The following is a 24,442-nucleotide window of genomic DNA, read 5'->3' on the forward strand; positions in this document are numbered from 1 at the left end:
ATGTGTTTATAGTTTTAATTTTACAATTAACAAATAAATCTGCTTGCATTACTTTGTACGTAAACAAATCCAAAATATTTTATTAGGGGGGGGGGGGGGGGTGCTCACTCCCGTGCTGGACTAATACTGGACCAACCCTGAGATTATCTCTTGTTGTTGGACCGTGTACAAAATTGTTCTAAATTATCATATTTCAAAGCATTTTCACCACCACAGAGAAAAACAACTTTTAAAAGCCAATGTTTTCGACAGAAAATAGCTGGTTTATAAAAAAGAAGATGGGTGGATAAGGCGTGTAATATGCCCATACACGGTCGGACAAGCTACTGAAAAATTAAAATATCAATAAATCTTATATTATCCAAAAAAAAAAAAAGAGTCAATTAAAGCAATATTTATTTAACATATCATTGATTTTAAACCTATAAATACGGTATGTACAATACTCGGAATATGTTGACTCAAACTGGCGTATACGTGTCAAAACCAGCAAATAGTGTCATCTTTAGAATTTTAAGGCATTTTCTTGTATAGAGTGGGTCTGGGCTCCATATTGTTTTTATAGTCTAATTAAGGTCTAATGGAAAACAAACCGATTTCAATCAACAAAAACGTGGCGAGATGACCCACTATACATTAAAAATATTATTTTGTATCCCAACAATTGAACGCTTTGAAAAAATAATACAAGTCCGTATATTTGCAGCCAAAGTAACACATAATATTTAAAGAGCCCACTTTGTTGTGTCTGAAATGGCTCAGTGGTTAGAGTTCCTGACATAAGCTAACCTTATATATCTAGAGTGTTTATGGTATGGGTTGGATACCATCAAAAGTTCAGGTATTTTTTGTTAAATATATTTAAAAACTGAATATAGTTAGAAATTTTGTTTTTTGGCAAACTCGTTTAATAATATATTTGAATAGATTTAATTGGAAAAAAATAAATTCATAATTGTGTTTCACGACTAAACCGAATGGGCATTTGCACCATATCTTATTTCCCCATCTTCTTAAATTATAAACCCCCCTCTCAAAGTTTGTGGCACATAATATAAATGAATAAAATGACGAATAAATAAGAAATAGAAAGTTTACTATATTTATGTGCCCCCATCCTTTGTAATTTTTAAACTAACCTACATTTTTCTATGCATGGAATTATGATGAAATTATAGCATATAAAACAGCCGGAGTACAAGAAATTTTATAAGTTCAATACCTTGAATACGAGTACGGTTTGGAGCACGAGATTGTACTCAACAAAGTTTAATAACCTCGGGGCATAATTTGAAAATGGATCAATTTTGATCAATTAAACCTTTTTAAAATGTGACACAAGAGGACTATCCTTATATATTGTGGTTTCATCAATATTCATTGAATACCAATTTTAATACATTTTGTTGTCAAGTGGATCGACAAAATTTAATTCATCGAAGTCATCATCAATGGTATAGGAAGGAACATAGTCATTATTACTGAATTTACATTTTCATGAAACTAATTTTTGTAAAATCTATGAAAATTGATGTACACGAATAGAGATGAAACCACAACCACTGTATAAATCCCAGTCATTGAAGGAAAACACAAGTGTCACAGAACTAAACTTTATTAATAAATAATAACAGAAATAATGCTCTAAATATATTAAAGAACTTTTAACATCATGCAATTTCATCTGGGAAAATGTTCTCTGTAGTTTGCAGTTTAACTCATTGATTTTCACTATTCACAGAACACATGGTAATTAATGAAATATTTTCTCATTAATTAAAACAGTTTTCAATGTCATCACATTCGCAGATTGACACATAATCACTTCATTACACAAAATATCCATCAAATTGAAATCACACGAATTAACACAGTCCATAAGCCGGTAGGGTTGTTGCTATCGACTCTTTTAGTGGTATCTTGGACGGAGACTTTTCTAACTTCTGTACGGCACAATGTCTGTACACATGTTGGGAGTGGCTGACGCCATCTGCTCGTTGCCAGGACAACAGGTGTGGTTCAGGAGATGCTCGTACTTGCGGAGTTTGTTGTTGAACAGTTGTCGGATGGACGAGTTGATGAATGGAACACACCTCCGTCGCCAGTAGTCACCATCACATCCGGTGCGGGATTGGACAATCAGGCGGATTTTGGACGTAACAGCATCATCCAGGCTGTGGAACCTGTTCCCATAGAGTTGTCCAATGGTAAACAGCCTCCAAACCAAGCCCTTGGCCAACAGGTGAGGTCTGCCGTCTGTCTGGGAGCAGAGCCTAGGGATGATGTTGCACCAGTTCTTCTCAGGGGAGCGTTCTGTTGGTCTGCTGATCCAATATTTGTCCAAGTTTGCTGGGGTCTCGTGGAGAATCTCGTTGATGCCGTCACACTTCTTGCAGACCTTGGGGTCGGACTTGACACTGGAGGAACACCAGGCACGGTTAGTGGGCAGGAAGTCGGAGTAGCTGAACCTCTTCTTCTGCAGTGGATATAGATCAACGTCATCTGAGTCCTCTGGATAGGAACGTTTCTTTGACTTGGAGGCAGACAGGATGTCCAGTTCACGGATGTCATCATGGAGACTCCGCTCATTCTGGTGGACTCGAATGCTGGGAATGACTAGGCCAAGGCTGGAGGGTTGTTTGTCTTGGCTCCAGAGGGGCTGTGAGTGGGACGTAGAGGTACTGTGAAACATCAAGGCCCTCACTGGGTTTGAGGTCACACTGGTGGGTGAGCTTGGTGGCATCTGATGGTGAACATCTAATGGCTCTTGCAAGTTGGCAGAAATGTTAGGAGAGGCTGGATTCTCTGGAGCAGACGACAGAGTTGCTGGCTGGATAAAGGATGCCTGGTGGGTTGAAGCATGGTTGGCAAGTGTGGAAGTTGTCAATGGATGGGTAGTAGCTGGTATCAGCAGTGTTGATGCTGTGAACTGCAGGTTTGGTGCTGATAACCTTTGTGCTGACATCTGTGTTACAGGTGCTGACACTTGCAGGTCAGGTGCTGATATCTGAATGGAAAGTGGTGCCATCTGAGGTACTGACATCAGTGTAGATGATGACAGCAACCTTGGGACTGTTGTTGAGGGCTGAGTAGGTGCAGACATCTGCTTGGTTGTTGCTGGTATCTGCTGTGTGGTTGCTGGCATCAGCTGGGTTGTGGCTGAGATCTGCTTGGTTGTTGCTGGCATCAACTGGTTCATGGCTGACATCTGATGGATTGTTGCTGGCATCGGCTGGGTTGTGGCTGGCATCTGCTGGGTTGTGGCTGAGATCTGCTGGGTTGTTGCTGGCATCTGCTGGGTTGTGGCTGGCATCTGCTGGGTTGTGGCTGGCATCTGCTGGGTTGTGGCTGAGATCTGCTGGGTTGTTGCTGGCATCTGCTGGGTTGTGGCTGGCATCTGCTGGGTTGTTGCTGGCATCAACAGGTTCGTGGCTAATATCTGCTGGGTCGTTGATGGCATCAATTGGTTTGTGGCTGATATCTGCTGGGTTGTGGCTGACTTCTTCTCTGTTGTTGCTGGTTTCTGCCGTGTGGTTGCTGACATCTGCTGTGCAGCTGCTGCTGAGTCCTCCTGGCCTGTTGCTGATATCTGATGGGCAAGTTCTGTAAGTGGCAGTGTTCGTGCTGACATCTTCCAAACAGGTGTAGACTCTTTGCTTAGGGGTGATATCTGTGGTGCTGGTATCTTTGGAGTGGGTCCCAACAACTTCTGGACAGGTGTTGATGGCGGAGCTTTTAGAAGACTTTGCTTAGAAGGTTGGCTCAAGGTTGACTTTGAAGTGGAAGATGTACTTGGTCTAGTGGCTTCAGCAGAATTGGAGGGCATCTTCTGGGAAGAAGGAACTGTCTGTGCTGATGATCCAACTTGGTGGCTGGTAGAAGAGTTAGTGGTTTGGCTGGAGGAAGACTTCTCATTAGAGGACTGCTGTATCATCAACCACTGCTGGCGAATGTAGAGCTGGATGGAGTAGACATCCTGGCGTCTCAGAAGGTTCTTCTTCAGCAGGTAGTTGAAAATGACAATCAGTGTCTCCCGCCTCAGAACTTGACCACGCATGAGGTGCTGACTGAAGGTTCTGGCTATCAAAGACTTCAGCTGTTCCCTGGTCTGTCCATATGTTGTGAAGTAAACTAGAAAAGTAGCTGCCTCCTCTTTGATGGACCGTGTGGTGTTTGGCAAAAGGTTTAATTGCAGGGTAATGGAAGAGCCCAGTTGATTTGAGGATGGTTTCTTAGGTTGAGCTGTTGCTGGTGCTCCCTGGCTTGATGGTGCTGTGACCTGTTTAGCTGGCTCAAGTTGAGATTGCTGCTGAGGTGCTGGAACTGGTTCTTTTCTAGATGAAGCTATAGCTGTGGAAGGTTGCTTGGCTGAGACAACATGAGATGTCTGTACAGGAGGCTGATAGCTGACTGAGACTACATGAGATGTCTGGACAGGAGATGGAGATCTAGCAGTCTGTCCCTTTCCAGAAACTGATACCCTGGGAGCAGGTTGTGGCCTGTTTGTCACTGATGATCCTTGGCGTGTCGGTGGCGGTGATTGAGATGGGTTGTGTGGCTCTTGGTTCATTCCTGGGATAATGCCGGTAGGTTGATGAGTTGCACTGGATTCAGACTCAGCTTGGGCCCCTTCAATTATCCTCTGTATTTTGGATCGAACAATGGTTGGAATCCATTTGTAGTTCCTTGGACGCTGAACTTTAGAAATGCAGTTAGGCTGTTGGTGGGCTGTACTAGCGGTGTCTGGTCCACTACAGGAACTGTTGCTGGCATTCTTTGATGGTTCGTCTAGTGATGCTTGGCTGGCATTCTCTAGTGGTTCCTCCTGTGATGATTGGCTAGAATTCTCTGTTGGTTCGTCCATTGATGCTTGGCTGGCCTCTGTCAGACAGGAGGAATCACAAGATGACTCCTGGGTGCTTGTGCTGACATCCTGAGGAGAAAGAGGGTTGACCACAGTGCTGGTCCTCCTAATGATAATTGGGGGAACTCTCTCTGTAACACAGCTGGGCTTGGTTGTCACAACGGCTGTCTTCTTTATGATGATTGGAGGAACAGAGGGTGACTGACCATCAGATCTGTTTGGACGTCCTTGGGTTGCTGGTTCATCCACACTGGTGGAAGGTTTGAGAGCTGAGGTTTCCTGTTGACAAGAGGCAGTGCTTGTTGTAGAGTCATCTTGTGATCTAATGAGAGGGACTTGACTGGTGGACTGTAACATGGAGAGGCGTTTGGCTCGAGCTGGAGTAGAAATTGATCGCTGCTGTTTCACTTTCATCAGTCGCTTGATGTGGGCCTTGGCTGGGTTTGGCTTGGTGACCTTGACCTTCTTTGCTCTGAAGCACGTGACTGGTAGAGTTGAGTCCAGGTCCTCGGTGGATCCTGTGAAATAGTTCTGTTTCTGTCTAGAGTTCAGCTCCACCCACTGGACATCACTCGTCTGCTGAACATTGGAGAAAGTCGTCACATCCACTGCTCTTCTTTTGCTCACTGCCTTGGATACTGTCTTCTGCACTCTAGAGGCAAAGTTTCTCATCTTCGTCACAAAGCCCATTCTTCTCGGTGCTGTGTCTTTGTCCTTCAGCTTGGTCTTCATTCTCCGAGGTGAAGGAACATAGCTGGCAGCTTGTCCATTTCGGCGGGCATCACTGGATGAATCCCTGAAGAGGTCTTGTTTGGCTTTCACTTTGCCAGGACTGTGTCTGTGATTGTTCATGGCATGTCCTGATTGGAGTTTGGGGGTTGACTGGTGCCGTGGCAGCTGTCTGCGGATGATCTTTCCATGGACAGGACATGGCTGTTTCCCTCTCTGTTTCCACAACCTGACTCGAGATCGAGTGAGATACCGAGCATCCTGGTGAATATTCATAAGGGTGAGAGGAGATGGACTCAGTTGCCTGGTCTGAGATCGTGTGAGATACTGAACATGCTGGGCTTTGCTGTCAAGATGTAGAGGAGTTGGACTAGATTCCAGAACCTGGCAGCGAGACAGGATGCGGGATCGTGGAACACGGTATCTTGGTCGTCTTGTTGGGATGATGAGTTTTTGCAAGTCATGGACTGGCTTGGGTTCTGGTGAGGTTGGCGGAGTCTCCTCCACAGGTAGTCGGAGAGGGGACGGACTTGAATGTCGGGTGTAGGTTGTCAGCCTCACTTTCACTGGCTCAATTGGGTGAAGGTCACAGCTTTCTAGGTCAGACTCTGCTGGTTGGAGCTGAGGAGGATTTGGTTGGTTATGATCCATCTGTAAAAGTGGAAAAACTTTAATACAAATAAATCAATTAAAATTCTCAACACAACTTAAACTTATATTTCTTAAAACCTCAAAAATTAGCAAAATTTAATAATAAGCAGGTTTTTTTTTAAATAAGCCACCTATATATATCTTGCATTGAAAATCACTCAAAAATTTAATATAAAATATATTTGATTGCAATATGAATAAGTTATGAATCCCTGAAAATTATTCATATTCTTCTAAGTTCAAGAGGCATAAATCTGTCAAAAATCATCAGGCTAGAACCAAGTTCAAACTTGATTTGCATTTTCTTATTAATCTTATATAAAATAGCAACTTTACATATGTATCACTTCAAAAGTTAAAGTGAAATTGTGAATTCCCCATTTTTTCCTAAGTTCAAGAAGCAAAATCTTAAATCATTGGACAGGAACTTAATTCTAAATTGATCTGTATTTTATTGTAAAGGGATGTTTGTGAAACACTTATACCCCTCCCTGTAGTCTCGATATCAATGAAGAAATTGAATGAAAAGTGCAAAAAATTCCAATGTTTAAAACTCTGTCAAAAATTGCTCTATCGTACCCCAAATTGAACTTCACCTAGATATTATTATGATAAATCTGTATACGAAATTTCATTTGAGTAAGTGCAACCACTGTGAACAAAACTACAGATTATTGGAACTTCAACATTGGAAGTCCAAGGGGCATCATTATTTGATCATACCAAAATTTGAACTTGATATATATATTATATATTGTTATGATAAATCTGTGAACTATGAATTTCATTCCAGTACTTGCAACCTCTATGAAGAAAATACAAGGAATCCTTGTGGACCGACCTACAGGCAGACAGAACAGCATCAAAGCAATCTTCTTTGAAGGGGGGCATAATAACTACATACTACATATGCATATGAAATATCAACTTAAAATATGCATCTCTTCAAAAGTTAGCTGAAACTGAGATTTTATATTTCATTTTTTTTTTTGCAAAGTTCAAGAGGCACCATTAAAAAATCATCAGATCAGAACCAAATTCAGACCTAACCTGTATATTCCTATGACACATCCATATAGCAAATTTGAGTTGAATATGTGTAATGGTTGTTGGATAATGAAGAGAAAGTGATTTTCCCATTTTAAGGGGCCCAACTCTGTCAAAAGCTATCGGACTGGAACCAAATTCACACTCAATCTAAATAATTATTTATAAGATACATTAATATATCAAATTTGAGTTGAATGTGTGCAACAGTTGTTGATCAGAAAGTGAATGATTATGGAATGACAAAAAGGCAGAAAGATGGAAAGGTGGAATTACATTTCATGGTGGGGCATAAAAAGATAAACGAATGGGACCAGTGGGGGGGGGGGGGGGGGGGGGGGGGGTAATTTTTATTTTATAAAAGATGCCAGATTTTTTTTTTTGATTTTAACATGTTGCTATTCTTATGCAAAAAAAATTGAAAGTGATGTTATAGCAAATAAGAGGCTGAATGGCCACCCTGGCTCCATCTTCCCGAGTCAAGGATTTCTATTCCGCTCTGCTCTACATAAACCCTTGACCGAATAGACAGAGTTTGACGTGGTTAGAAACATCGCATGCTGGTTGGTGTCATACAAGTTTGCATGATCCAATGAGAAACGTTGTCTCAATAATGATGTTAATTGTAAATTGATCAATGTTGAACCATTGTCAAATCAATCTGAGACGGAATAGTAGGTATTTGATTTATTGTTATCAGTTTTTAGTCAAAGTGAATCCATATTTTCAACGAATTTGATTTTGTTCATGGGAGCAGCCATATTGCTATGCTGTAAATATTTATAAAACATTGGCCAGATTGGCCAGAACAAGAAGTCACAAAGGTTTAAAAATGAGTACTCTCACTAGATGACGTAATCGTTAACCCACATATGATTGTGTTGTCTTTTTCGGTCAATGGTTTATGTAGAGCAGAGCGGATCAAAAACCCTTGACTTGGGAAGATGCCCTAGCTCTGAATAAACCAGCCTTACAGTATCAATATCAAAATATCTACACAACATAGTACAGTTGATCTTCCATAAAAAGCTGCCAAATTTTATCTATATACATATATTTATGGTAAATACATGTCCCAAGTCCCTTTTGTTGTTTTAGTATTTCAAAAAAATTGAACACTGAGTAAACACTATCTTTTATTTATTGTTTGATTTATAGCTGGAGAGTTAGATCTCTCTATTTTATGTGCAAACTGATTTTTTCCAAGGTAGATCATGATGTACTCAACTCAGTACTTTATGAGTTATATAACTTGAAATGTACTTTTTGGCAATATATTGGCAATATATCAATCAATTATTATTAACACATGTTGACTTTTTTTCAGGATATGAAATTTATATGCAGTACTTGCAAATACATGTATTTTACAGATACTTCCTAACAACTTTTCAGAACTATCAGTACTTTGGTTCTGTCAGCATGTCAATATTGTGTAAGTATTAAGGAATTCTGCATTGAAAAATGAAATATACAGAACTGTGTACAAAGTCAGCTGATATTCTAAACCGTAATAATTTCCAGGAAAATGCAATGAATATAAGAGTAAACAGAGTATATAGTGTTACTCAGGAGATCTGTTTATATTAAACGTATTCATACTTAGAATTAAACAAGAAAAGAGCTACAGACAAGTTGCTGTCCTTTAAAAAAGGACTACAATACGTGGACCATTTGCATGTGTTTCCAACGAAAAAGTGATTTCAAGCCTTAAGATTATCAGAGATTCCACCGACTCTAGCCCTCTGCTTTTAACCACTTTTGTATGTTGTATTACGTATACATGTATGTATAGCCCTGACTTTTTATCTCAGAATTTAAAGGATTCATACTTCTAAAATAATTATGATCTATCTATGAATGAAGTTTGCATGTATAGTATCAGGCATTCGGTGAATTCTACTATTTGCGCACACATTACGATTCGCACTACTTTGTTACAGCTTTGTGTAAATTAAAAATTTCATATTTTGATGCATTTTTCTTGAGATTTAAACTTTTATAGCGACATAATTATTCAATCATACTTAAATGCTTAAAAAAATTTAATTGGGAAGTTCTCTAGCCTCGCCTACTATAAATGTACTGTTAAGTTACATGTGTATTCGGAAAACAACAAAACATTGCAAATTATGCTATTTGATGCATAACATTAACTTATTTCATAATACTGATAGTTCATATCACATGCCAACCATTTCTTTAAAAGGAATACTTTGTTTCTGTACTGTTTACTGACCACTTTACAATTACAGCGCCTTTGAACTTATGTTTGCATATGGCACGGAATCCCGATCCCGATTCAGATAAACGTGTGCTAGCCTGGTTCCCTGAGCTACCAATTACGCACAGGAACCAGGCTAGCACATGCGCAGGCTGAATTTTCCCTATAGCATCCGGTTTAACCTCGCTTATATATTTTCTGCGTGGACCTCAGGGTCCACGCAATGACAAGAGTTAAATTTGGCCCCATAATTCGCCATTTTTTAAGTGTTTCGGGTACAATAAAATGTTAAATAATTTTTTTGAAGAGTTGATATAAAATATATTTTTCATCTATTTATTTGATTTCTTTGCACTCACTGGCAGTATATGACGTCAGAAGTGACGCCATTTCTATAATTCAATCAAAATCAGCCAAAAATTGACATTTTTCTTATCTATTTATGAATGGGAAATATAGAGCGCATGCTTGAACAAGGATAATTTTTTTGTCACTTACTAGTCTTGGCTAGATACATCTCTGATTAAAATATTTTATTTGTTCAAGAATGCACTCTGTGTTTTTGGAAGGAAAAACTGCTTGAAAACAAGCTGTTTTACGCTAAAAATGCAAAAATGGCGGGAAAAGGTTGTCTTTACAATGTCATATTTCTAAATTGTGGGCACTTGAACCAAAATGAATATTATGTAAACACATCACATAGTAAAATAATGATGTTCATTTTAGGGGGCAATTTTAGGCCCTTATCATATATAGTCCTTTGAATAAAAAAATCCAGTGACTGATTTTCTGTTATAGGAAATTATATATTCCTATTAAACTTTTTTTGAGTATAATTACAAAGCTGAAGGAAGCCATAACATGGCATGCCTAATAAATGTGCTTAACTGGGTTACATGCGGCATAATTAGCTGATCTATAGATGTTTTACATCCTCTTTCAAAAACATGTAGAGTATAGAGGCCATCCTTAAAAAAATGTTTGCTTGGAATTGTATCTTGTATCTTATCCAAGTAGGGAGGAAGGAAATTTATTTTATTTTTCAAACTAAAAGTTTAACTAATTTAAAATTGAAAAAAAAATTCAATAAATAGTGGAAATTTAATGCTTATCTTTTCTTGCCCTTTTTTCTTCAATAGAAAAAATCTTTATTTTTGTTTGCTCTGTGTGGGTATTTCAAAGAGGCAGGGCAATTCCAACAAATAAATCTTATTTGGCCTTATTACATTTGCATTAGTTATGTTGTGGAATAAATTTTCTGATATTTCCCGATACATTTAATGCATTTTCTGGTAAAATGACATTGAAAACATACGAGGATTGTTAAAAAATTTTGCAGACAAGTTTGATTAAGAGCGGACTATTCGCATAATATCAGCTTTTCAGATTTAAACTTGACATTAATTTTTTTTAAATATGTAAAGATTTAGTTTTTTTAAATGCATCATAAAAAATGTACGGATTGATTATGGTTTAATGATAAGATATGCTTCACATAGCATGAAGGTAATTTATTTGTTATATTCCGTACTCATTTTTTCTTATTAAAATATGTACCATAAAAATGCACAATATTTTATAACACTTTACAATAACTTATTAAAGTCAGTTTGTGAAAGTTTCAATTTGAAGAATTTTTTTACTGTTTTATCATCAAATATGGACAGCCAAAATTGAGTCAAAAATAGTAACATTAATCTTGAAACACCGGACCATCATTAAATATTGTGTGCAAGCAGAACATCTACCATGGAGACCTAAAGGTCCGTAGATGCTACCGGAAATGGCCCACATGTGTCCATTTTTTATAAAAGGTTTTCAGAGGTTAAAAGATGGAAACACTGATATCTTGAGTACCCATCCCATACAACCTGGATCTTGCACTTTAATATGAAGTTTGCTTTATTTTCTTATCCAAAGCGTGTGAACAGACTTTGGGCCTAGATGATCCAAGATATGCCACAAAAGACATTAATTTATTGTAACAAATACTTGAAAAATAACGGTATGAAAAGGCATTTTATAAATGGGTTTAATGACATGAAAAGTGTGTGGAACTGAAAGATGTTTACTTTGAAAAAGAATGACACGTCTGACTTCCAGTTGTTTAACATCACCTGATGTCATGGAAAAATGAAATGGTGCTCCGTAATTCTAATTCACAAAAAGTAAAACTTGGTGTATATTTAAAAAAATATAAAAAATCATATCATGTTTTGCACACTTTTTTTAGTCATTTAATAAAACATATGCAATCCTACATAGAACCTAGTAATTTTTCCATAAATTACTTTGTCCGCAAACTGACAACCCTCCGCTCGTGATTGACAATGTGTGAATTTTAACCAACATGTATGTTTTAATTTTATCAACTCACAATTTAGGCTCAAGAGTTGGATATAAATTATTTAAGGACGCTAGGTGGTCCACATATTAACCATCAGATCCATTTTTTTATAGATATGATGCCTTAAGTATTCCTTAACAAAGAAAAAGTCCATATTTTTTATATTGGGCAAATTTGGGCAAGTTCCTATATTCTTTATATAAAGCTATTCTTTGAAAAGATCAATACAGTCTGAAAAAGGCCACAACTATTGAGTTCTCCTAACATCAGAAATCATAAGAAATCCTATAAATGCCCACAAAAAAATTATGGTTTAGCACCTTTTCTTATTATTTTGCAAACAGCCGTCTTTGAACTGTTTGTTCTTTTTGCAAAAAATAGATACTGAGATACCAGTCGAAATAGGATTTACCAAACCTAGATACTGATTTTGTGTCATAACTAATAATTTGCCATAAATTCAGGTAACCTGCATGAGAGATGAAAAAGAGAACTCTGTTAAGCAAGTTGATATTCTGAACCGTAATTACTTTCAGCAAAATGAAATGAATATAAGTGCAAACAGAGTGTAGTTTTACTGAAGAGATTTGTTTATATTAAATAATAAAGAATTATATACAAGAAATTTGAAGAAGAAAAATCCAGCACTCTAGATGCAACTTGACAACATTGGGCCCGGCTTAAATAGGGGACAATAGAATGAAAAGAAATAGAATGTTGCTTTGACCTTGACACATCATTTTCTAGCTGGCTTTGAACTTCAAATTCAATCTCATTACCCCTTGCATACAGGCATTTTTATTCAATCAAGATTAATCAAATTGGAAATAATTTATGGTCTAAAAACGATTATAAAGAGATCCACTACGACCTTCATGTTGACTTGGTTCAAAGTCACTGCAAACCATTAACCTCTAAGCTCTAAGTATAAGCCAAATAGGTCTTGTTATTTTTGTATGGTCTGATATGACCTTGCCACTTGACCTACAAACATCATTCAAAGTCACTGCACACCCTTCACCCAAATGCACTCTATAGTTGAAGTATAAGCCAGATAGGCACAAAGGGAGAGATGATATACTTCCGACAAACAATCTCACATGGACAGACAGACAGACAGACAGACACAGGACAGACTGATTGCTATAGTAGAACAGGGCCCTAATATTGATTGATTTTCGTTATAAGAAATTATAATGAAGTTCCTAACTGACTATTTTTTTGTAAAATTACAATCCTAAGGGAAGTCATTACTTGGCATGCCTAATTAATGAGCTTAATTGGGTAACTTACACCATTGTTAGCTGATATATAGCTGTAACGGTTATACTTCCTCTTACAAAACATGTAATATATACTTCAATTTATTACATTAACATTACATTAGTTATGTTGTGGATTTCACCCTTGTAATACTAAAACAGTTTTTGATATTTTACTTTGATAAGGTAAGTCACAATACATTTTATCTATACTACTATATTAATATAATAGACTTGAATTTTTGGGCCTTAATACCGATAAATTGGAAGAGTACTGTCTTTTGTTTTATATATTTCATACATCATCAGTACTTATATTACCGATTTTTAAAAAAAATTTCTCAATCAAAATTTGCTAAGTAAATATCAACGAAAGTTCCTTTATAAAATCCGGAAATCATTAGGATTTTTTGGATTTGGATGCGCATTACATTCATACTAAACTCTCACAGAAATGATATTACAAATGCGTGTAAATTTTCATTGAAAATTTGTCATATATTCTGTTCATCAAAGGAAATACGGGAGATAAGTCTAACTCGGTGCATTTAATATGAAAAAACACAGGAGTTCGGAATGTCAACATGGTATGTAAATTCAAAGTGAGTAAAAAACGGTGGTGAAAAGTTGTTAAATTCTTTATTAATATAAATTAAATTAAAGGTATTTACAGTCTCAAAATGCTTTGTTATAAATAATTTTTCAATGCTGCTTCATTAATTTCTCCAAAAATTGTTTTGGAGCAATTCTGTAATTTTTTGCTACATTACAGGTATATAGGAGGCATTTTAACTGTTGTGAAGGCCTGTCCCAAGACACAGTTAGATTATTCTAAATAAGCAGAGTGTAGTGAAATTAATAGCATTATGTAGGCTTAAAGCTTGGTTATGTAAATGTAAACATTACGATGTGTTGCTGTTTCTTTTTCGTAAATGTCTGAAATAATATGCAATGTCAACCTGTGCACGCACGGGTCAAAGTCTAGGTGCATTGATATGACATTAGAATATTTTGCACCTTGATGAATTTAAAAAGCGATTTACTGATTTAAATGGGTTTAAAACATACATATATTATAAAAAGAATATCTCCCTATAATTACTGGATTAATATGTATGAATTTTAGCCAACTTGTGTGTTTGTTATCCATTCACAATTTCATTTGAGGAGGCTGGGTGTTCAACAAATAAACCACCGTATCCATTTTAAAATTTTTTTATATGATGCCTTTAGCTTTAATGACATCACTGTACCACGTGACACGCTATCTAATTAACGAGTTTTTACCCGATCGGGACTATAATTTAAATTGATATTATGGCTAATTACAGCTTTTCTACCGTTAACAATTTGTTAGAAGTAATTTATTTATTAGATACACAAAGAAGCCAAAAAATGTAAAATGTCCCATACTTTAGAAACATGCAATATATCCTTTAAGCAAAGAATGTTTTGTGTTTAAAATTTGGGCATTTTCCTACATTCTTATACAGAGCTCTTCTATTAAAGGAGATCAATACAGTCCTAAAAAAAGACTGTGACTATTGAGCCCTCTTAATATTAGAAATCATAAGAGATCCTATATATGGTAATTATCTTTAAAAACTTTTATACAATACATCTTAGAGGCATTGGACCTATTGGGATTATGTATCTACCTTGGCCAATCAACATAAAATTACATCAGGTCAAAGGTCAAGTTCAAAAATCTGTACAATAATAATTTTTCATATCTCTTTTGTCTAGAGTGGTATAGGAAAACTTTTCCATGGATGTAGTAGGACTTCTTACGACATTTAAAAATAGAGCCCTTCAGCATCTATACTGATATTGTTATAGAGCTATTGCCCCTATTGTATGAAATGTTTGTCATCGCTACTCCTCTTAAACTGTTAGAGATTAAAAGCTTTCAATTTAAAAGGATCTGATGCAGGTGCTGTCTCTGTAAGACCATACATCATTGAGACAATAGACCAGATGAAAATAAAAATTTTACCTTGGCCAATCAATAACATTGTTTTTTTTAAATAATTCAAACTCTATATTGTCTAGGTATGCTATTTTTAGAGCTGTTCTCTATTTTCTTTGCTGTCATTATTTTGCAGCAACTTTGACAGTTTGACACTGAATAGATATATATACTTATAATTACAATATACACAGAATTTGGATTAATGTAATCCCATATTGGAATTGAGTTTTGTCCTTGGATACTGAACATTTTACAAGGAATTTATCTGAAATTGATAACAACAGATGTGGGAATATTTGTTGTAATGGTATATAACAAATTTCAAAATACCGGTAGAGCCTTCAATAGCTTGCTAAATAGAGCATTCAATTTGGTAAGTTAACTACTAACCAAGTGATACATATGCAGATATCTTAACAAAAGGCTCTTTTTTCATTTGACCTTTTTTCGATATGGTACTGTTGCCAATTATTGTAAATATTGAAGAGTTATGGACCGGTTCAGAGAAACTTTCTAATTACAGTTAAACTTGATTAAGTACAGAATCAGGATATAGTTACAAATTCCCTTCAAAATTCTTTACAAATATAAAAGAAAGTTTATAAAACAGTGTTATAAAACCTGTTTCACAATTATAACTCTAGTCTATAAACTATATTATTTTGTTATTTTTTCAATCGTACATTGTAATTACTCTCATCCCAGTCAAGATCTAAAAGTGTATAAACAGCCTAGGTGTTTTAGATGCTGAATTTGAACCATTTTGACATAAACTAGAACGTTTACTACATTTTGAATCTTGTCCTGGTGATTTTATGTGATATATTTTACAGTCATGTTCAAAACACAGCATTGTTCAAAACAAAATTACAATTTGCTCATTTGATGTAACTTTTTATTCAGTTTGCTTTATGCTCATCTGTAGTAAGAAAATAAGACTTCATGCATATTCATTACATGAAAATAGAAGCCTTTGAAAAGAAAAAAAAATAGGAATTTCTACAAAAACTGAAATACAGCTAAATTGGATAATTTTAATCATGAGACTAAGCACTAACTTTGCCAAATGTTTTTCTTTTCTGAATCTCAATATACCTACTAAGTACGTCTTCATAAATTTGGTAAAGGTTTCTTAAAAAGGAGATTATTTGATTAGATTTTAAGAATTTGAATAATTTGCATTATTTACTGCATATACACAAGATTTATTCCTCCTCCCTATCATGAATCCTGTTAAATGTTCATAACAAACAAGAGCAGAACTTGAAAAATGTTCATGCATGTGATTAATAAAATGGGTTTTAGTGGCTTTTAAAAATAGAAAATGCACATGTTCATTATAATAATGTAAGAAGAGCAGATGCAAAAAATGCAAAAAAAAAAAATCTGTTTAAGGGCAATAACTCTGCTGAATGTTTGACTCAACCTAATTACATGAATAGTTTGTATACAAACTTGATCTGGTCGTAGTATATAAGACTTTTTAAGAATTGTTTTTACTATTCATCCAAAAGGGACTTGTTGTTCTCTCTGACATTAAAACCACTAACCCAGGGATTGTGAATTTTACAATTTTCGTAGAGTCATTCTACCTAGCTCATCATAACATGAGCCTTAAATGTCTGATACATACCAAGTAGGACAGAGAAGAATATTATTTTGGTACCATTTTTAAAATGTGTACCCAAAATTGAAATCACTGGTCCTGGTGTTAGAGGTCAGAGATTATATTCAGTTTAATACAGAAGCTAAACACCAAATTTGGCTAAAGTTGCATGGCCATGTGGTTTCTGAAACTTGTTCACAAGTTTGCCAATTACTAGTAAAGACACATCTTTAAGTTTGCATTCTAGAACCGCAAAACAATATATAATGAAATGACTCAAGTCCTGATGATAAATATCATTGACCATATTCCCAGTCCTTGATCAACCACCCTGAAGGAGTTTTAAAAGTTGACAAAAACTGTATGTCTTCCATTATATTTAAATTTTCAACTGTCTTTGTCTGTGATAACATTAAGAATCAATTTTAACCCTTAAACCTAATAACTTCATAAAACATGAGTGACGCAAAATGGGCGTGTCTTATAGCATAACCGGAAAACGGTATTGGCTGCGCCACTAGTAATACATAGCATGTGATACATAAGAAAAATAGGGGTTTTAAAATAATGTTATTTTAAAGTGTACAAATTGGAAGTTATATAATTTCGTGACCATTTAGATTTGACCCCGCCCTGATCGAAAAAACAAAACTTTGTTATTACAGTACAAAATCATGAGGTAAATAATGTATTATTTACAGAGCCTGTACCAAACACCCTTATCATATGATATTCAAAACTTTATAACACTATGAGCTTACTACACCCTTCCCTTTACTTTAATAACCACTTTTTTAAAAATAAATTTACAAATATTCACATATAGTACTCCATTCAATCCGATGGCTGAATGACGAAATCGTACACGTTCTATATGTTTAAATTATTAACCAGTTATTTTATACTCTTTTTTGATTAAGTAGGTATGGGATACCTGTATGTGGATAAAAAAAACCCACATTATTCAAAATAACGTTTTAGAATTTTAAAATTTCACAATACATAGTATTTAATCCAAAAAATTTTGCAAGGGTAAAAATTTTATAACCCCAAGTGGGTTTCGAACTCATGACTTACAGACTGGTAGTCAAACCAGTTGTGCTGAACAGTAAGGTAACAATTTTTGGAACAGACAAGATTTATAAAGGACTATATATGATATGGGCCTAAAATGGCCCCCTTAAATGAACATCATCACTTTACTGTAAATCTTTGATTTTTTAGTTCAGATATATATGTGATGTGTTTACATAATTAGGTCTTTCCACCTTTCAGGTGAAAGACCTCTTGTTTTCTTTATGTTTTTTATTCCTCTTCTTCTTTTTTTCTATTTAGCTCGGGGTGACTTTTTTATTATTAGAGTTATCCAAATAATTTAAACTTTAGGTAATTGCTCATTAAAAGTTATGGTACCAATTGACCCTGTGTCAAAGAACTCCCAGAACTTACAGAGTTATTGCCCTTTGAGAAGGAAATGCTTGTTATCGCTACTCCGAGATAGAGTTTTGGAACTTTTACCAATGTCTTCATTACACTTAGAGGGTTCTTCAATCTATTCATACCAAACGGATTCGAGGCTCCCGTGTAGTAGTTATTGCCCCTGAAAGTATTTAAATTTCCATAAAATCACTTCCAACTTTTTTATTATTTATCATAGAGACTTCGGACCACTTGGGATGGAAGCGTCTACCTTGGCCGAACAAAATGACATAAAGGTCAAAGGTCAAGGTCATTTGAGAAGCTGTTAATTAACGAGTTTTTATATCTCTTTTGTTTAGGGTGGTAGAGAAAAACATTTTTATGGATGTAGTAGGACATCTTAAGACATTTTAAAATATAGCCCCTTGGCTCATACCTTTGAATAATTACAGAGTTATAGCCCCTATTGTACGAAATGCTTGTTATCGCTACTTCTCTGAAACCATAAGAGATAAGACTTGGAACTTTTACCAATGTATTCAGTACACTTGGAGGGTTCTTCAATCTATTCATACCGAAAGGATCTGAGGCCCTCTTCTAGTAGTTATTCCCCCTGAAAGTTTTTAATTTTCTATAAAATCATTTCCAACTTTTTTATTATATGTCGTACAGACTTCGGACCACTTGGAATAGAAGCGTCTACCTTGGCCAAACAAAATGACATAAAGGTCAAAGGTCAACGTCATTTATAAGTCTTTTAATTAATGAATTTTCATATCATTTGAAATACAGAATTATAGTAAGGGTTTCAATAGCTTGCTGGATTGCGCAATAAGGTATTCAATTGGGTCAGCCAGGTATCACATCAAGTCCTGTGGTTACTCAAGTGGAACTTGTTATTCATTTCGTACAAAGACAGCTAGCCTGTAGAACACTCTCTTCTATTGTTAGCTTTACTGTTTATACGATTGTGTAAAGAATATTCACTTGGCTCAGTTTTGTTCATAGTAAGTGGAAAAAAATTCAGAAAAGTAATTAGATAAATCTTTACCGATATATACAACATGGAATTTTAAAAGAAATGGCTTGATAATAATAAAAATAAAAATTCTCTTTTTAATAAAACCATTTATCAATTAATGGCCTTGTGGTTTTCCCATTTTATAGTACAACATATATCATAGGTATAGTAATGTTTTGTATATCTTATTGAGCAATCTAGCAATTCATTAAAATATTAGGTGGAAAGACCTCTAATTGTTCTGGAACAATTAGCCTACTAGTATTCATTTTGATTCAAGTGCCCACAATATAGAAATATGACATCGTAACCTTTTCCCGCCATTTTTGCATTTTTAGCTTAAAACAGCTTCTTTTCAAGCAGTTTTTCTTTCAGAAAACATAGAGCGCATGTTTGAACAAACAAAATATTTTAATCAGAGATGTATCTAACCAAGACTAATAAGTGACAAAAAAATATATCTTGTTCAAGCATGCGCTCTATGTTTCCCATTCGTAAAAAGATAAGAAAAATATCAATTTTTGACTGATTTTGAATGGATTCTAAAAATAGCGTCACTTCTGACATCATAAACTGCCGGTGAGTGCAAATAAATTAAATAACAATATTAAAAATATATTCTACATCAACTCTTCTAAAAAATAAGTTAACTTTTTACTGTACCCGAAACACTTAAAAAATGGCAAATTATGGGGGCCAAATTTAACTCCTATCATATATTGTTCTTTTTCATTGTGCATTTCAATCTGAAATACATCACAATATGGGGGTATCCCATTCCATCTCAAAGACTTCGTAACATTTTAAATCTACATGAATGTATTTCCATTATATCAATAATCAAACTTTGAATTTTACAATCATTTTAGAAATTCAGAAAAGATTGAATTGAAACTGTCATTTTTACCCTGACTTTTAAAAAAAAAAACCAACAAGACACAAGACAAAGAAATTATTAAATATCAAGTCAGATGAATTTACAATAACATTCATTTCAATTCTACACATCCAGTTTTTTTTCTGTTTTAACACTTTTTAAAAAATGGAGCATCAGGTATTACTCAACAAGCAGATTTCTCTTTACCTCAAAAACTTTTCTATATGTGTATACTCTGATTACAAATCCATGAATACTTGTTATAAACTTTTGAAGATGCAACACTGTTAACATTTTCTTAATCACCCTTAATTAATACACTACTAAGTAAAACAAGTAGTTAACTCTAACCTTCTTTGTAAATAACTTTTGGAAGATTCAATTTCTTTTTTAAATTATAAAATAATATACATGATTTAAAAAATCCAACTATTTTTAAAAAACCTTTTTAAAAACCTAAAAGACCTCTTTATTACAAAAATAAATTAGATTCATTAAGAACTTATGTTTTGAACAATTAGTTATTTGACTATCTTCTTATCTAAATAATAATGATATGTTATTATATTTAATTTATCGGTGTCTTCCCACTTAGCCAACATTTTGAAAAAATACAGGTAAAATACAGGTAGATCTGTGTTGGCTAAGTGGGAATGGGGTGCAGGTAGAGAACAAAAGAATTTAATTACAGGTAAGCTATAGTCTGTTTTCGAATACGGGAGAACAGATATGAATTAAGCTTTGACACAGTACTTTATTTGATTTAAATAAATAAGAGGAAAATGTAATTTTAAATTTAAATTTACTTATGACTCAAAATTTATATTAGTTGACTTTAAATAAGCCTTGAAATATGTAAAAAAAAAAAAAGATGGGTCATTTGTTATTTCCTTCAATTTTATGTAGTTTCTATAGTTATAGATTTATTCATGACTTAGAATTTGTATTAGTTGACTATAAATAAGCTATATATGTTATTTCCTTCAATTTTATATAGTTTCTATAGTTATATTACAAATATTTCCAATCAACACAATATGAAAATAACAAAACATAATAACGCTTGAGTAAATTGCTTTATATGTTTTGATGTTGTATACTTCACATTTAACAAGATCAGTTGTATGATGATGAATAAATACATTAAGAATAGACAACGTAACATCTACACTATTCCCGCACAGAATATTCGCAACATTTTCACTTTTCACATTTTTTAAGATCAACTGTATGATGATGATTAATTTCTTAAATCCAGCATGAAGAAGATAGAATCCTCCTCTGCCGTTCTCTAAAAAGTTGACTTGCACCTGAAGATTGGCCATTTTGATTTGATTTGATTTTCTTAATATACAACTACATTAATAGTTCATTAAACAATTAAGATCTCATAATTTTCAGGCTTTTGATTTTGTAAACTAATGACCATAATTATGCTTATCTATCTAGTCTATATTCTTATAAACTGCTGATCAATCTCATTTATGTAATTATACCTCTAATTAAAACATTTTATAATCATTTATTTTAATGTTTTGATAATGCATGTACCGCTATTAGTTTATACATATAAAAGTTTTTAAAAAAATATGCAATTATCTTGCAGAAAATTGATGATTTTCATTTTTGTTTTTACAAATATTCTATGGTTATTTTTATTTATTTATTCTGATTAGAGGCAAAATTAATGCTCTTTGAATAAACATTTAAAGAAGACTTATGTTTCGATAAATATTAAAAATACATATATTGCCGATTATTCTCGAAATAAATTTATGCATTGTAGTTTATCTTTTTAAAATGCAATCATTTTTTTTTCCCCATCAAACTATTCTCAGGTAATTGATAACAAATACATTTACATGTGAAAACAGACTATAGCGTCCTGATCACTCAGGTGTGAAAATCAAAATGTTGGCCAAGTGGGAATTGAGAATTTCAGAATGTTGGCTAAGTGGGAATAAACCAATTTATCATTTAATATTTATCATTCCTTTATTTTAACATTTAAATTAATTTCGGTATCATCATATCTTATTATATATTTCATTAGCATTTGTGTCATTTTTGTTTAACACATTGTTCCTTCATCAGTATTAAAAATCATAAAATGCCCTCTTATCAATCAAATTTTGAAATAAAACTCACTATACAGAGAATTTTGGTCAAATTGAAGTTTTTGTCTAAATAATATTTATAAAACTTTTAAGTGCCAATTCCTTAGAGATGGTGGGGGTTGGGGTGGGGGCTAAGGTGTAACAGGTAGGTACTCACCATCTGTTGACAGGTGTTGACTTCTGACAGGTAGGCAGGTAAACACAGGTAAGTGTGCCACTGCTGGACCATCACCAGTTTATATAGAAAATGTAGTGACCAATCACAGTCCAGATCTGTCAATTAACTGACCAATCAAATTAAACATGGCTGCATCAGAAAATGAACAAAAAATCCAGTATTATTGAATAAATTTTAGAAAATAAATAAGAAAAAAAAAGTTTTTTTGAAAATGTGAAAATCTGTCAAATAAAATCAAAGCATAGGAAAATACCACACCCCCCAAAAAAATAAATGAATAAAAATTAAATATATAAGATAAAAAAAAAACTTCCCCTCTTTCACCTCACACATTAGTTTTATATTGACAATGACAAAAAAATTCACTGCTTACCTGCTGTAAAAAACAATTTTTGCAATTAAATTAAAGAAGGTACAGTTTCTTTCAATATTTGACCTAAAATTCAAAAGTCGTTTAAATCTCATGAAAATACACATATAACATCTTAAATATGTGTTTATATAAAGTACCATTAATTTATGCAAATTTATTGTGTTTCAAAACATGATTATGACATTCTGGAATATTTCTAAGATTAAGTAAAAAATGATGAAAAATGGCACATTTTATCGTAGTTTTTTGAAGAGGAAAATGTGTCCACAACGAAATTAATGTATTTTATGTGATATCACATGATATAAAGTTATAATGTGGTGACAGCTACGGACATAGTTTTCAATTCAAAAACACTGGAGAATTGGTATCTTTAGCTCAATTTTATGAAAATTACAGAAATGCACTGTTAATGGTGTCACAATTACCCATGTAAAAGTTAAATCAGGTAACTCTTTATAGATTCTTAGTTTATGGGTATTGTTGTGTAAATAAATGGTACACTTCAATTGTTTGTGGCATCTCTAATAATCACTCTAAAACAACACAAAATATGACTGAAACTGTACGGAACAAATTAAAACTAACAATTCATCAACTACACACTAAACTTAAACTGTAATGCCACTTCTTATAAGCCCTTGTGCTTTTATGAACATGCTTTAAAACACAATAATTGTATTTTTGTAAAAATATTATTATATAGAATAAATGTATGAGCCAACCTCATAGTTATCTTAGGCCGCTCAAACTGCGTAAAATTACAACATGTTTTATCTTTTTAAAATCAAAACTGCTATTGTTACTTTGTGTACATTTTAATAATGTTGAAATTGAATGATTTATTTGCTAAATATGTTCTGCTCATACATATACTGGTACATGATAATATTTATTTAACTGGGCCATTTATACACCCGAGGTATAGATAAAGGTATCCTTATTTATTTCCATTGGACATTGTGCTTTTTTTATACATATATTTAAAAAATTCTCCTGTTTTGTAACATAGTTGAATTTATTGATCTATGAAAGCCTTGTTATAAAAAATCAGTAATAAAACATTATCTTTATCAAAACTCTAAAAGATATGTTCTGATAAAGTTCTAGTATTTTATATTGTTTATAGTCTCTGTCTATCCTATATAAAAGTGATATGATACATAAATATAAGTCTATAGGTATAATGAATATTGTTTTTTATGTAATCCAGACCTTTCGATAAATTCAATGGGAGTTCAGATAAAAATAATTTTTTCATATACTAGATATGGAAATCGTATTTAAAATATACAACAGTTTTGTATTCTGGGTGAGTTATTGTTTCTTTTAAATAAAAAAAATAATAGTAAAATGGTTTATTTCTTGAAATATGTTCTGTTCATGTATCCTGATAGCTGTTTATTTCTTTTGAAGTTGTGTTGAATTCATGCCCCCAGGGGGAAGCATGTACACCAGGTGTGTATAGGTGATGGATATAGGGCTACCTCTGAGGTAGCAAGTTTACCTGCGATATACCTGGAGGTCAGGAGTTTATAGGAGGTGGGTATACAGAGCCCCCTCTTGCAGTAGCTAGTATACCTGTAGACAGGTGTGAATCTCAGGTAGATATACAGAGTCCCCCCTCTATTCACACATCAAAGAGGACCCAGTGTATCTCTACAGAGTCCTACTGGACAAGGTACATCTCTGTCTCATCCCTCCCTCTGACATCAAAAGAGCTGCACTACCTGAGAGGGGGCTACTACACAGACC

General features: G+C 34.1%; 1 protein-coding gene across 1 annotated transcript; it reads right to left on the reverse strand.

Moving 5' to 3' along the window:
* Positions 1-1,603: 1,603 nt before the first annotated feature.
* Positions 1,604-22,567, reverse strand: LOC105318512 (uncharacterized). The gene is made up of 2 exons (XM_011415696.4): positions 22,294-22,567; positions 1,604-6,244 (listed from the first exon to the last, which is right to left on the reverse strand). The coding sequence occupies exons 1-2, from the start codon at positions 22,363-22,365 to the stop codon at positions 1,937-1,939; spliced, it is 4,380 nt and encodes a 1,459-aa protein (XP_011413998.3). The 5' UTR covers positions 22,366-22,567; the 3' UTR covers positions 1,604-1,936.
* Between the last annotated feature and the right edge of the window lie 1,875 nt (positions 22,568-24,442).

The sequence above is a fragment of the Magallana gigas genome, chromosome 7, assembly GCF_963853765.1.
Source record: "Magallana gigas chromosome 7, xbMagGiga1.1, whole genome shotgun sequence".
Taxonomy (NCBI): Eukaryota; Metazoa; Mollusca; class Bivalvia; order Ostreida; family Ostreidae; genus Magallana; species Magallana gigas.